Source organism: Stegostoma tigrinum, chromosome 5 (assembly GCF_030684315.1).
Source record: "Stegostoma tigrinum isolate sSteTig4 chromosome 5, sSteTig4.hap1, whole genome shotgun sequence".
Lineage (NCBI taxonomy): Eukaryota > Metazoa > Chordata > Chondrichthyes > Orectolobiformes > Stegostomatidae > Stegostoma > Stegostoma tigrinum.
The window spans coordinates 81,332,330-81,348,457 of NC_081358.1; the positions used below are offsets into that span (position 1 = coordinate 81,332,330).

Genomic DNA, 16,128 nt, shown 5'->3' on the forward strand with positions numbered 1-16,128 from the left:
CAATATCATGGAAATGAGTGCTATCGTTAATGTAGTTTTTGTTTGAGGTGTGAGTCAGACTTCTGTAACTTATTTGCCCTTTCTAGTTAATGTGTGCACTCATTTTAAGTTTGAGAATCTGTTTACTGTTAGCTCAGTAAAGCTGAGGAATTATCATCTCGAAGGTGCTTCACAATATTACATAAGTATTGTACCAAGCTGTATATGGTGAGGGTTTGCATAAATTGTTGTGATCACTACGTTGCAACACTACTTAGAAGTATGTACAGTCCTAAATTTACTGTAAAATACTTAATGCCTTGACTATCTTTCCTTTCTTAGTACTAACTGTTTATTCTATGATGGATTATTTCTGCAGTCTTCGAACAGTGTGACGATTACATGCATGCAGCAGTACAAACCAATCTGAAGATTTATAGTTTAATTTTCATCAGAGGTTTCCATTGAATTGTGGGCTTTACTCTAATTTAATCCTCCCATAAGATCTGCACATTATACCTTGCATGACAACAGACTAATAATTTTGTGTAAATTTTCATGTTGGAGTAGTTTTCATTTGAGAAATTGAGCCACCCAATATTAGATCTCGTGCCATTTATCCAAAAGAGTTGCCCAAATGTTGCTTTTGAAATTGAGACAGCTTTTCATCTACACATAGATCCCAAAATTTCAGTTTATTTATAGTCAAGATCATTCATAAGGGCAATGAGAGGAAATGCCCTGAATGTTCAGAAATTGATTTTTCCGCTATCTTAAATGTTGTTCTTTGGGATATTAAGCTATATAGACCAGCTCTGATGATATGACTTGGAGCTTTAAAAAACATTTGGCATGGCACTTGAGATAACAGGCTTGTGAAGACTAGCGAACTGCGCTTTAACTCTTCAAAAACTCTTCATCCAGTAAAAGCTAACAATAATTTGTGGTTTGTCTGTCTTATGATTAGTTAAATGCATATGTTTTGCTAACTTTATCTTTTGCAAATGCAGGTGGATTAGGTTTTTCGTCTCTAATTCATGGTTCTGCTTTACCAAGCAGTTGCTTTCTGGCTTTGGCAGCCATGTTAATTGTACTTGGGAAAATCATTTGAAGTTGGTTAAAGGTTGCTGACAGTTCACATGTTATAATTTAGGTTTTAGTTTATTTAATAGTAAAATAATGAATATGTAAATTTGACTTTCATATCAAGGGTTGTAAGTTGAATATTATCTTGGCTTTTATCTTGTATGGCAAGTTGAAAATTGTCTCCAATTTTAGCCTTATTGAAGGGAAGGCATTCTGTTATCACCAGTGCTTCAGGTCAGTGCTTCTCAGCAGTTTTCTTGTGTTTCTACGCTGAGGTTTGAAAATTGCTCTAATTCCAGAGCAGGAGAATTTGCGGTTCGTGATGGCACTCTTAGAGGGAAAGTATTTAAGGTATGCTGGGGGAAGGAACGTGATTATTAGCGAGTTGTGATTTTAAGTAAAAATCACCTACATTTTCTGTTCCAAGAATGCAGTTATTCAGGCCTCAAAGTTTGGCCAATCTATCACTAATGTAAGGATTTAAAGCAGCCTGAAAGCTATTACCAGTTTCCCAGAGGTCCGGGTATGGAGTCACACTTTGGCAAGCCTGGTGTAGATTGTCCAAAATAACCTGAGCCTGATGTGCTTACACAGCTCCAGTATTAATAATAGTTACAATCCTTGCCATCCCTCCTCCTTTTTCCCCCTCCACCTGCAAAAGTTATACGCATGCTAGGGCATGGTTGGATGGTCATTGGAAATTTTTATTTCCACCAATGGACATTGTTACATATGACAAAAGCCAAATACCAACAATGCTGGGGTGTAAACAGAAAACGCTGGAAATGCTGAGCAGATCAGTCAGTATCAATCGAAGGAAACAAAGGTAATGTTTCAACTTGCTGATACTTCATTTGAGCTAAGGAAACAATAAAAAGTTTTGAGCAATAAAAGGGCTGAGAGCTTCCCAGTCACACTGAGTTCCCTCTTTTTTTTTTCTATGTCATCTTGACATGTAAGTTCAGGTAGCACCACATCTACTCTTTTTCTAAACATTTTTCTCCAAATCAAACTGATTTTACATGTACCCTTTTAAACTAAAAAAAATTGGTTATATTATGTTTACGATTTATGATGTGATCTGTACCTTGGGGATACCAAGTGCAGGCTGTCTGACCACTTGACAGAACACTTTATTCAGACTGCAAGCATAAGTTTGTGATTCTTAACATTTCATTTCAATTCTCTATTTTGCTCCCATTCTGACTTTTCACCCCCGGCCTAATGAAGGCCAGTAGAAGCCTGAGAATTTCCTCTTTTGAGTTAATCTTGTACCTCCTTCTAGACTGAACATAGAGTTCACAGACGACCTGATCGAAGTCAGAAGCAAGTGTAACCTTTCTCCTGGAGAGGAATTTTTCAGAGCTGTTAAGAGAATATGTTATATCAGTAGCCAAGTTTAGATTGCGCAACTTCCAGACAAGAAATGTTTGGTTAGAAATCTGTAGCTTATTAGAAGCTGATAAAATCCAAGTTTCAAGTAATCATGGAAGACATTTGCACAGTTCACAGATCTGAAACCATTGTGAACCAGTCAAGTAAACTTAAAGATTTCAAATGGTGTTATAATTTGCCTCTATTTGAATAGCTGTACAGTGATGTTATGGAATAGATCTGGATGTTTTAAGATTTTTGAACTGTGTTCTATATCCAGATAGCTTGGTTTAGTTTTGTCTTACTTTTTGTGTAATAAACATCAGTATTATATTGACATGAGGCTGTAGAATTTATTCATGTTTCAGTGAATGACCACCATGATAACTGAAACAAAGATCTTATCCAATCTGATTTCAGTCTGTAATCTGATTTGTCCAGTAGTACAATCAGCTGAGATCATATAAAGGAAAAATTCTGATTTCCTCTCCCTGTTTTTGTTCCCAACCGCCAAATAATTGAACTGGTCCTTATCACAGATCTGTGAATAAATTAACATTTTTGCAAAGAAACCTCTAACCACCTGAAGATGTTACTGAATTTTGAAATATTAACGGTAGCATCAGTCATGGCAACTTGTGCATCCATGAAAAATTGACATTTTTGCTTTATTACAGCGTCTGGTGGTGACAAAGAAATAGTTTCTCACATCAGTCAACATGGTGGCAAGTGGCCATATTGGTTCAAAAAGATGGGTGAGTCTTTCAACAAGAAAGTAATCTATCTTGTAATGTGGTCTTTCTTTCACAAAAGGCATGGGATGAAAACTTAATATTGTTAAAATATCTACAAATAACTTCTCTTAAAAACACATTTGCACAAAAGATGCTTAACACACACAACTGAAATGTTTTTTTTTAAACAATGGCAATACCATAAATATTTATGACTAAAGTTAGGTGCTTTGGATGCTAGGGACCTCAAATTTAAAAAAAAGCAGAACATGTTGGAAATGCTCAGCAGGGAAGGCAGATTTTGTGGGCGAGAAACAGTTGTGTTTCAGGTATCAAAACTGAACAAAATTGACAAAGTAACATTTTTTTTTGTATGGATGTAGGAAACTTGGATGGGGTGGAACAAGTAGGAAAAGATTTTCTGATGATGGATCCCAGGGGGGCTTAAATAGGAAAAGGAATGATGTTGCAAGGCAAAAGGAGATGGTAATGGGATACATATGAAATTTTAAAAATCAGTCTGAATCCCCTTTACCTTGCCTCATCCCCTTGGTCATTTAATTCCTTCTAATTGCCACTTTATTTTTTAATTTATCTAACTAGTAACAAAGTGTAGTCACATTATGTTGGAAAGTCCTTTGATCCCCATCGGTCTCTGAGCATAATTTTTTTTTAAAATGCCGAGTGTATAGTTAGGTTTCTTAGGAACTTAACAAGAACTTCTGTTATGTTAACCATCGAAGATGTTAATGGATGGTAAATGCCATTTATTTAAAATTGAGTGTTATGAACTTGTATAATTACGGATTTATCTAAGATTCTACTCAGAAAATGTATTCTTATATGTTCACCTTTCTGTGAAATGACACTACTCAATATTTTAATATTTTCCTTTGTCTCAGTATGTGCTTAGTTTGCTTTTGGAGAAACTGAGGAGGTAAATGTTTAAAAGTGGTCAAGTGCCTGGTTCAGTCCAGAATTTCATGGCTCCATCGTATTACTTTGTATTTGAATTTCACTTTTTTCCAGAAAATATTAATAAACTTGGAAATTATACATTAAAACTACAAGTGGTGTTGAATGAAAGTAATGCAGACACATATGCAGGGAGATCCCTTCCAAGCCGAGTCTTCAAATTCACTGTTACAGGTAAAGAACAGTAATACAACTATTGTCTTATTCTCCATATTTTTAAGTATGTGTATATCAGGAAAGTGTTCAGTAATTTGTACTTTCTTCTTTTTGTACTTTGCCATTGATTTTTATATTGTTGTGGAAATATTTTTATGCTCTAAATAACTGATATGTTCGAAATGAAATTACACTATGGCCTTTTGAGGCATTCAGTATTTACTTGTGCTTTTAATTTTCTATGATCCTTATGGTTCATGCAATTATTGGGGAAATATTTTATTGCTTAAACCTTTGGTTTCTCTATTGTACTTATTCACCAGTATTCTAAATATGAACCAAGTATGGCACCTGCACCTTGCACCTGCTCCAAAATCTAATATAATCAGATCAGATATGATTCTGACCTAAAATCCATGTCTTTCTCTACCCCGAAAGTTTTTCCCTTTGCTTACCAAGAGTCCGTCCACCTCTATTCAAGACAGTACTTCCATTGCCTTTTCAGCTGAGGCAGAAAACGTTCTGCCTCATCTGTGTTTTAAATGAATACATCTTGATTTTTAATCAATTGATTGCTAGCTCTAGATTCTCTCACATGAAAGGACATCCTTTCCCCAACTACTGTGTCAAGACCCTCAGTATCTTATGTTACAGTCAAATAATTTGAATTTCATCAAAGAGCCTAGCCTGTCTAAACTTTATTCTAGACATTCTCCCATTCCAGGCCATAGTCTGGTAAATAAAAGCAAAACACTATAATGCTGGAAATCTGAAATAAAAACAAAATGCTGGTTGAAACTCTGGTTTGGCAGCATCTGAGGAGAATCTGGTAAACCTTCTCTGAACTGCTTCCAGCACGCACGCACGCACACACACACACACACAATACCGTACTGTATATATGGTCGCACCATTCCCCTGTATGACTGCTGCATTACCTCATCCAAATTAATATTAGCATTTTATTAGCTTTCTTAATTACTTGCTGTACCCAAGTACTTTTGTAATTCATGCTGTTGGATACCCGGATCCCTTTGTATCTCGGCTCTGCAATCTCTCACCATTTAGATAATGTGCACAACAGTTGAGATTGCAGATCTGATAACTGGCACACACCATAGTATCTTGTACCTTTTGTCAAGTTGCCAGTACGCCTGCTCTGTTGTTGACAGCCAGTGTTACCCACAAATCTCTTATTTTTTGTATTATGGCACTTTATAATGTATATGTATTAACTTACACACAATATTTGTGGCACTTTATCAGATGTATTCGAGAAATCTAAGCAAAGCATACCTGCTGGTTTCACTTTATCCACTGCACATGATACTTAAAGATTTCAAGTAGATTGGTTAAACGTGCATTTTTTTTCAACTAAACATGTTGACTTTGTCTGACCATCTGAAACTTAAAGCTAAGTGCCCTGTTTTAATTATTTTAATAATAGCTTCTAATGATTTCCCTATGACAAATGTCAAGCTAACTTTGTCCTTTTGCCTCCCCTTTTTGAATAAAGGGTTTACATTTATATCTTTTTCAATCTAATGGGACCTTTCCTGAATGTAAGAACGTTTGCGAATGTTGCCAAAACACCACAATTCCTAAAGTAGAATGTTAGTCACTTTGTTTGGCAGTACACATTTTGTGCTTTGGATTTCACTGGGAATATTCCATATACGGCACTACAGAAGCGACGTATATCATACCATTTTGCCTAATGTAACAGGAACAGAAACCCTGAGGTATTGATGTACGACTGAGTTATTGGTTCAAATCTTACCAAAACTGAGGAGTTTGCATTTATTTAATGAAAACTGAAGTTAAAAACTTGTATTATTTATAGTGAAACCATGAGATTATTGTAAAGAAAAGCCTTCACTAGGTTCAGTAATATATTTCAGTGAAGTAAATCTTCTATTCAGTCCTCACCCCTTTCAGTCTTTGACGCCAAGCCCCCTCAACCAAAATGTGACCTGTCTGTTAACTGTCTTCATAAATCACTCAGTTGTAGTCAAGAAGACAGCTCACCACAGTATTCCTAAGGATAATGGGGAATAAGCAGTAAATGGTGATGCTCTCATCTCATGAATGGAGAGCAAACTTCTTATTTACCATTATTTTTTAAACATGTAATTGAGGTTGAACTGTCAAAGACCAGCAAAAGCAGTACTGAAACTGACAAACCACTTTTCAAGTTGTGCCATATACTGTTATTAGGACTTCATATTTCTTTTTTGATTTAAGTTTGAAAGATCGTGGATGCTGGGATTGTTGCATTTTGTGGGGTTTACAAAATGACTTTAGAGCACTTGTTAATAGGTCATTTTTTCAGTTACTGGTTTATATTTAATATTAATCAGCTGATAACTTTAACCCAGAATACAAAGGCATGTTGGTTAATACAAGAATCTATGATCCATTCAATTCTGAGATATTAATGGTTGAGGTTTTTGAGAAGATTCGTAGCTCGGGTTGTGGATGAAGTTGTAGACCCGCTTGCCGAGCCAGAGTGTTTGATTGTGAATGTTTCGTCACCCTGCTAGGAAACTTCGTCAGTGCACCTGCAGCAAAGCGTTGGTGTTCTGGCCTACATGTTATTTATATATCTCGGTTTTCTGGGGTGGTTGGTATTTCTTCCCGTTTTGTTCTTCAGCGGTTTGTATTTTGGATCCAGTTGACTGTGTTTGTTAACGGCTTTCTGGTTGGAATGCCAGGCCTCCAGGAATTCCCTGGCATGTCTGTTTGGCTTGTGCCATTATGGATATGTTGTCCCAGTCGAATTTGTGTCTTCCTTTGTCTGTGTGTATTGAGACCAGTGAGAATTGGTCATGTCTCTTGGTGGCTTGTTGGTGCTCATGTATCTTTATTACTAGTTTTCTCCCAGTTTGGCCTATGTAATGTTTCTCGCAGACCTATTTTGTACATTACAATAGTTTTATTGGTTGTAGGTGTGGGGTCTTTTATGTTTGTTAGTAGCTGTCACAGGATGCTTGTTGGCTTGTGGGCTACCCTGATAGCTAGGGGTCTGAGTAGTTCTGTGGTCATCTCTGATATGCCCCTGACATATGGTGGGGTGACTAGTGTCTCTGGCCATGTTGTGTTTTCTTGTGATCTGTTATGGATGTAATGGGGGATTGTGCTTTTTGGGTATCCATTCCTTATAAAAATTCTGTACAAGTGCTCCTGTTCTGCTTTGCGCAATTCCGAGTTGCTGCACTGTGGTGTGGCTTATTTGAATAGTGTCCTGACTGCTTCAGATTTTAGTGAATCTATTATGTAAAGATATCGTTTGACACATTCAGTGACTGCTAAGGCTTGAAACAGGAATTATACTTCTAACAGTTTCAAGAAGGCATTGTATAATTAGTGGAACACCACCTCACGCTCTTGGCATGTGAGCAGTTCACAGTCACATTGGGATGGACTGGAGTCTCTCGCAAGTCACACCATATAACACCCATAGGTTTCCTTCCCCCATGGATGTTAATGTTAGGTTTTTATTGTATACACTGATTTCCTGATCAATTTTATTCTTTAATTCCAGATGTTGTATTTAGTTACCAACACTCATTATTGCATGGGGCTGAACTTCTGTTCTCTGAATTACTGATTCCAGCTACTGGGTTACTGATTTAATAACACAACTGCTAAGTAACTTGCATTATTGTATTCTTGCACTTGCATGTTGCTGCTCTTCTGGATTTTCAAAATTAATTTTAATTATTCAAATCCTAATCACTTGAATTAAGGTTTGGAAATTTGCTTGGAGATTTTTTTTTGATTTCTTGTGTAGTTTTTCAAGGTTTGTCTAGCCTTCGACTAAGATATTAAAATTGAGATTAATGTGATTTTTTCTGTTAAGAGGGAAAACCATATAAATTTACAGTTGGATTGTTGGATCCTCCATTTCGCATTGCAGTGCCTTTCAACATTCCTCTAGATTTGCAAGATGAGTTTGGGCATTCTACGCAACCATCTTCTGTTATCAAGCCAATTGTGGAGGCAAGGTATTATGTATATAACTTCATAATGTAGCATCACTTGATGTTTGCTATCCTTTTTCTCCTGTCCTGCTTCCCCCTTGTGTGTAAACAGTATAAAGGTAGTCTTGATTAAATGTTTGACACTCATTATGATGGCCAGGTTTCATGACTTAAGACAAACCTGGAAGAAATTTGATCACATTGCTAATCTTTGAGCATCTGTGGAACGATTTAAAATACAGCATGTTACAATAAGTTATAGAACCATAGTCATACAGCACGGAAACAGACCCTTTGGTCCAACCAGTCCGTGCTGATCATAATCCCAAACTAAACTAATCCCACCAGCTTGCGCTTAGCCCATACCCTTCCAAACCATTCTTATTCACACATCCATTCAAATCTTTTAAATGTTGTAATTGTACTGACATCACCATTTCTTCAGGAAGTTCACTCCATATGCAAAGAGGTAAAAAAAAATTGCCACATGTCTTTCAGCCTCTCTCCTTAAAAACGTGCCCCCTTGTCTTGAAATTCCCCATTTTAGGGGAAAGGCAATTACCATCAACTCGGGTAACTATACCTCTCATTATTTTATAAACTTCTACCGGGTCACCCCTCAACCTCCTACGCTCCAGTGGAAAAGAGTCACAGCCTTATCCAGCCTTTCCTGATAACTCAAACCATCTGTATCTGGCAACATCCTGGTAAATCTCTTCTGAACCCTCTCCAGTTTGATATCCTTCCTATAACTGGGTGACCAGAACTGAATACAGTATTCCAGAAGAGATCTCACCAATTCCTGTACAACCTCAACATAACATCCCAACATTTATACTCAAAGGACTGAGCAATGAAGGCAAGTGTGCCAAACACCTTTCGACCTTCGTATCTACGTGACGCAAACTTTAAAGAACTATGTACCTGCACTTCTAGGTCCCTCTGTTCTTCAACACTACCCAACGCCCTACCATTAATTGTATAAGCCCCTCCCATGTTTTTGTACCAAATTGCAATACTTCGCATTTATCCGGATTGAACTCCATCTGCTGTTTTTCAGCCCATTGACCCATTTGATTAATACCCCTTTGTAGACTGTGAAGAAGGTTTTCTAAGATTACAATGCCACCGATTTTGGTGTCAACTGCAAACTTACTAACCATACCTTTATATATTCTCATCCAAATCATTTATATAGATGACAAACGAGGTCCCAGAACCAATCCCTGTGGAACACCGCTCGATACAGGCCTCCAGTCCAAAAAGCAACCCTCCAGAGTACTTTGTCTCCCCTGCCATTAAGCCAATTACATACTCAATTGGCAACATCACCCTGAATCCCATGCGTCCTAACTTTACTAATTGGTCTAATATGCAGAACATTGTCAGAAACTTCACTAAAATCCAAGTTAAAAACCACCTACTGCTCTGCCAAACTTCAAGAAATGCAATCAAGTTTCTGAGATGTGGTTTTCCTTGCACTAAACCATGCTGACTATTCCTAAGCAATTTTTACCTCCTAGATGACCGTAAATCCTATCTTTTATAGTCACCTCCAACAATTTACCCGCAACTTACAGGTCTATAGATCCCTGGTTTCTCCGCACGACTTTTCTTAAACACAGGTACAATATTAGCCTCCCTCCAGTCAACAGGCACTTCACCCGTAGTTACAGGTGTTGCAACTATTTCTGCAAGAGGTCTCATAATTTCTTCCCTTACTTCCCACAACATTCTGGGATTCAATAAATTGGGTCCTGGAGAGTTTTCCATCTTTATGTCCTCTTAAGACCTCCCAAACTATCTCTTCTGTAATGTGAACTGTTTTTTAAAACATGGTTTATTTATCTGCATTCTCTAGACTCCATTTCTTTCTCCACAGTGAAAGCTGATGCAAAATATTCATTTAGCATCTCTCCCATCTCCTGGAGTTCAACATAAGGATGACCTCCTTGATCTTTAAGTTAAAATTGTGGCCACTGATATACCTGCAAAATAAAGAAAAATACTTCTCCACTTAATTTGTTTCCTTGTTAAGTCACATGCAAAGTTGAGATCTGAATTACTGTCAGTCTGCATGGTGAAGGCAGATTCAGCTATGGCTTTCAAGAGAAAACTGTATTGTCTTAAGTGGGAGAATTTGCAGTGTTGAGTGACACTAGATTAATTGCTGTTGATGAGAGCCAGCATGAAAATGTGTCAGATGATGCTCACTAGTGCTTCAATCATTATAGAATCTAATGAGATTTGTCGTCTTTGGTTAAGGTTTTCACTTTTCAATCCGATGAATTTTGATGATCAATCGACCTGTTTTATTCATGTATATTTGAGAAGAACAATGCAAGTTAAATTTCAAAAGTGGTTATTTTGAACAGATTGAAGAAATTGTGCAGAGACATGACATTCCTGAATCTTGCTGCTGTAGAATTCTGTTGGGGGTGTTGGCTGCAGAAATGTAGATATGTTGAACGTTTAAACATAGAATAGGAGTACCAGGAGACCGTTTTACCCTTCAAGCCTATTCCACCATTCAGTAAGATACGGCTGATCTGAATGTGACCTAAGCTTCGCTTTTCTCTGCGATTCCATAATTATTGATGCCTTTTCGATCAAAATTCTAATTCAGCTTTGACCATGTTGAGCCACTACTCATGTCTGAGAAAAATAATTACAAAGATTAGTCACCCTCAAAAAGAAAAAATTCTTCCTTACATCTGTCTTGAATAGATGACCCCTGATTTTGAAACTGTACTCCCTTGGACTAGGTTCTTCTGCAAGTGGAAAGTTGGATCCCCTCATAGTCTTGTCTGCTTCAATAAATTCACCTCTCACTCTTCTAAATTCAGTGAATATAGGCCAAACCTACAGTATCGTTCCTCCTGAGAAAAACCTCTTCATTGCAGGAATCATTGTAGTGAACTGTCTTGGCGCTACTTCTATTGAAAATGCAATAAACTTTCTGAAACAAGGAGACAAAAATTGCACTCTTCTCCAGGAGTGCCCTGTACTGTGTAATGTTTCCCTGCGTGTATAAGCTAAGCCCTTTGGGAAAAATCTGTGATCCTCAGGGCAGGAAACAGTCATGAAACTAAGGTCAATAATGATGCACTGCCGAAGTAGTTTATTTAGAAACAACTCCAAAAATGACTGAAGAAGGGTTCAGACCCGAAACAGCAGCTTTCCTGCTCCTCTGATGCTGCCTGGCCTGCTGTGTTCATCCAGCTCTACACCTTGTTATCTCGGACTCCAGCATTGGCAGTTCCTACTATGTCCAAATATCCTGCTTGATTGATGCTTATTGAAAGCGGCAAATGACTAAATAGCTTGACAAAGTTTTGAGCTTCAAATGGATAGCTATGTTACTGGAATGTGAGTTTTAAATCTTTTTTAAAAAAGCTGTTTAGTGAATAACTTTACTTTGATGTGTGGGAGCCAAAAAGGTTTGCACAAAAAAGGAAGCATTTGTATGGAAAAGCAAGAACATAAGAACAGGAATAAGCCATTTGGCTCCTTAAGTATGTTCTGCTATTTAGTTGGATCATGACTGAGCCATTTATAAATACCGTCTACTTGTCTTCCTTCCATAACCCCTAAAACATTTAGCGAACAAAAATCTATCACCATTCTCCAATTTGAGATTTGTTTTTCTAGCCTCAACAGCAGCTTTAGGAAGATTTCCAGATTTCTACTCCCATTAGTGTGAGAAAAAGTTGTGACACCTTCCCTAAATAGTCTAAACTTTATTTTGAAACTTGCTCCCCTAGGCTTGAACTCCTGTGTCAAATGAAATAGTTTCCTTACACTTCTTTCCACCCACTTTCTCAGCCGCCCACAAACCCATTCAACTATCATAAACGCTGTGTTTTTTTTTTGTTTCTGCAGTCAAGGAATGCCAGTTTAGAGTTTTAAACCAGTCCTTTTAATTAAATTGTTTTAGCCCCAGCATCATTCTGGTGAAACTACACTCCACTAAATCCCTTCTAAGATCATGTCAACTTCCAGAGACACGATACGCCGACTCAGTGTTGTACTCCAGGTAGAGTCAAATCAGACTCGGTACAGCTGCAACTTACACTCTTCGTATTTACTAAAATAACCTTCAAAGATCAAATAATGAAAAGAGATTGCACACTTTGTTGAAATTTAGAAGGTTATAGGATGATTTGATGGAAGTTTACAAAATATTATGGGGAGCCAGTGAGTTAGACAGCCTAGGGCTTGGCAATATAGTATAAAAGTTAAAACCTTTTTGCAAAAATATTACAAATATAAGAAATCTGATATAGAACAGAAAGTGCTGGAAGTGCTCAGTAGTTCAGGAGCATCTGCGAGGGGAAGGAGTGTTAATATTTCAAGTCTGGGATCTTTTGTTAGCACTGAAATAAAATTAGAGTTGTATGTGTTTGATTCATGCTCAGCGGCTAGGAAAGATTTTATTTAGTCAGCCATGATGTAGAATGACAGATCATGTTCAAAGGGCTAAATGGACAACTGCTCCTATGCATCTAAATTAATTAATTTAAAGTTAGAGATTAGTAGATTTTTATTAACCAGGGAATTATTAAGTTTGGGACAAAAATAGTTAAATGGGCCTTGGCCACAGGTCATCCATGATTTGATTGTATGGATGAACAGGCTTAAGAGGCTAATAGGCGCTTTAGCCACTAGTGGGCTAGGAATGGAAAAATGATGAAGCCTTTACAATATATTGATTTAGTCAGACCCATGAATGTTTGCTGTTGATACTGTGTATGAAAATGTAAATGTCCATTCAATAACTACGAACCAATTGATGTTAATGATATGGTATGGCATATAACTCTTTCTAATTTAAGTGTGCCTTGCAGTGGGTTAGAACTACATTATGAAGCCTTTGTGGCAAAAGGAACAAGTTTCATCATTAAGGGTGTAACAGCTCGGGGCTCTGTGACCACTTGTCAAGGCCGGGTATGTTTAATTATTATAAAATCTCTTAATCTTGTATAGTTTTAATGCATTTCATGTTGCATACTGTTGCACATAATTGCCTTAACATGTAATGTTAACTGTGATGCCACTACCTAGGTTTATTATTGATTTTACTTTTTATTTGTGTTTATCAAGTAGCAATTTTTTACTGGTAAATGAAAGGTTTTCAACTTCATAAATTCTTGTAATTTTTGTAATAGCCTTTGATTCTGAGCGGTTTTAACAGAATGCATGTTGAGGAGATGTTCCTTTAAGAGGAGGTGGTGGCTAGAATGTAGGTGTAGGGGACAACATTTTAAAGTAAAATTGTTTTATTTAAATTGGACGTGGGGATGAGATTCTTCACCTTTGGCATTACCTATCTAACCAATGGAGATTGGGTTAGATAGATTTTTGATCTACCAGCAAGTGGAAAAGTGTGGGCCAGTCAAGATAGTTAAAACCATAGTTGGATCAGCCATGAGACTGAAAAGCACTCCAGGCTATAGGGACCAAATAGCTAACTGCACGTTTTTCTTGATTTTCTTAATTCTTATTATTGTATTATTTCCTTGTAGAACTTCACTCTTAAAGTAATCCTACCGGGATTGAAAGAAGATTCTCAAACATTAAAAATTAGACTGTTGCCTGGTAAGTTCATAAATTTCTTAGATTGTTCAAGATGTATAAATTTTCACATATTTGAAATTTCATTTGTGCATTTAAGGTGACAACAGAAGCATTTATGTACGTTTTTAAACAAATTATTCTGTATTGGTTTGTTACCATATATATTGTAGTTGGGAAGGTGAGAACATAGCCTGCCTACCTGCTACATTTTAGCATGTTACCAAAGCACTCGATGGACAGGCCTTTTTAACAAGAGCTGCAAGTTATTTTCTATTCTGTGCAACTGTCTGCCACAAACTACCTTCACTGGTCAGTATAGGTGCTGGGAATCCTACAGTTCCACATGCTTCAAAACTGACTTTAGAGAAACTCTTGTAAATAGGGCCCTAGCCATTTGTTCACTACACAAGTCTAATGCTGAAATAGGGCACATCAGAGTCATTTCCAGTATAATAGCTACCCTAATCAGATCATTTCTTTCTGTATATTTTGCAAATTCATAGAAAGCCTTAAGGTGATCAATCTTAGTACTCAAAAGTGCTCCATTTACCTCAGGGAAACAGGTGAAGTTGGCTGTTCCATACTGCTACTCTAGTAGTAACACAGGTGATGTTCACTATCACTGCTATCAAGGCAGCCGTAGAAATGAGTATCTAAACTTCAGTACTAGTGTGATGCTGGATATCTAGACTGTGCATCCCAAAGATTAGCAGATCATATCAAACTGTGTTCCTTCAGCTGCTCAGCGCATGTAAGGTATTGACAATAGCCAACCAATCTACGCTTGTAAAACTTACAACACTAAAATCAAATGCGCTTCTGCGATTGGGCAGCATTTGCTGGATAATGCTGAATCTGCGAAGAATTATACTGACAGTCAATTGAAGTTTGTTTGTCTTAATGCAACAAAATGGGTAACAACTATTCACTGGTTCACTTTTATTAGGGTGTTGCTCTGACCAATCAGAGTAAACCTGTCTGGCTTACAAGTTAACAAAGCCTGGCTGCTAACTGTCAGCATTAGTAGGTCCATTATCCACGTCGACTCATGCCTCAGACTCCACTTGCCACTCAGTCAGCACCGTCCTGCCATGCAGTCGAAATATTTGTTTCCCCATTGAATTTGAACTGCGCAATCTGTGATGAATGCAGGAGAAACACTTCAACAAAATGTATTTTTTCAGCAATACTCAATTTAAGAAATATTCTAAAAATGCTCTGGAACAGCATTAAATGGATAAGTATATAATTTATTTACGCATCTGAAAAATTGGCCCACACTCTAGTCAGAGCTCCTTCCTAAATTTGATTTTCTAATTTCAATGTTTCATGCTGAAAGCACTATAATTCTTTTTGCTGATCTGTGGATCAATGAACAACCCAGTGTAATATTGAATCAGGGCAACTAATTTATTTATTCAACTTGCTTATGAATTAGTTGTGCAAAAGGCAACAGTATGTTGTATTTGACTTCAGTGCCTTTCCTGACAAGATAACAAGAAGTGATAAATTTCATTGATTATCTTATCTGACGATCTTTGCTAAAATACATTCAAGTACGTGTCTGCTACAGAATGTGGCTTGAGTGATTGTTTTGTGAAGTTCTAGAAACTGTCAACATTCTGCTTACATTCAGGTGTGAAGATCCCTGGTGAGTTTTGTTGCCTGTGATTTATAGCTCAACCCTGAAAGAAAGGGCAGATGAACATTTAAGGGGGATGAAAAAGAGAAAGTTTTTGCTAATGCAGAGCCTCTAATGCCGTGTTTATTATAGGTCCACCTCGTGAGCTGAGAATTAAGCCAGATTCTAATAAAGTAGTTATTGAAAATGGAACCACCTTCCCTTTTCAAGCTGAAGTGCTAGATGAAGCAGGAAATATTACAGCACAGCCCAAATTGGTGGTCCATTGCAAGGTAAGTGAAATCTTCAGTTGAACTGCTGTTCTTGATTTTTTTTTAATGTCACCATTACCTGTTCTCCTGATCTGATTTCCTATCCAGTATTTCATAATGCTGCTGTATCAAGTAATTAGAATCATAAGATGTTGACAGCACAGAAAAACACCCTTCAGCCCATTGAGGCTGAGCTGGTCAAAAACAACCACCTAATTTTCCTAATCCTATTTTCCACCACTTGGCCCATTGTCTTGTTTGTCTTGGCATTGCAAGTGCACATTTAAATACTACTTAAGTATTATAAGGGTTTCTGCTTCTATCATAGAACATAAAACAGAACAGCACAGTACAGGCCCTTCGGCCCACGA

The 16,128-nt window shown here is 37.3% G+C and overlaps 1 protein-coding gene across 2 annotated transcripts in view; it reads left to right on the forward strand.

Moving 5' to 3' along the window:
• The window catches only part of smchd1 (structural maintenance of chromosomes flexible hinge domain containing 1), a 151,831-nt gene that overhangs the window by 45,641 nt on the left and 90,062 nt on the right, over positions 1–16,128 (forward strand). The window contains exons 18-23 of one of the 2 annotated variants that reach the window (XM_048529359.2): positions 3,117–3,194; positions 4,203–4,322; positions 8,167–8,311; positions 13,135–13,234; positions 13,813–13,885; positions 15,639–15,778. In XM_048529359.2, the coding sequence (XP_048385316.2) occupies positions 3,117–3,194; positions 4,203–4,322; positions 8,167–8,311; positions 13,135–13,234; positions 13,813–13,885; positions 15,639–15,778 (656 nt within the window). Of the gene's footprint in view, positions 1–3,116; positions 3,195–4,202; positions 4,323–8,166; positions 8,312–13,122; positions 13,235–13,812; positions 13,886–15,638; positions 15,779–16,128 lie in introns of both variants that reach the window. The other variant, XM_048529358.2, reaches the window with a different exon arrangement.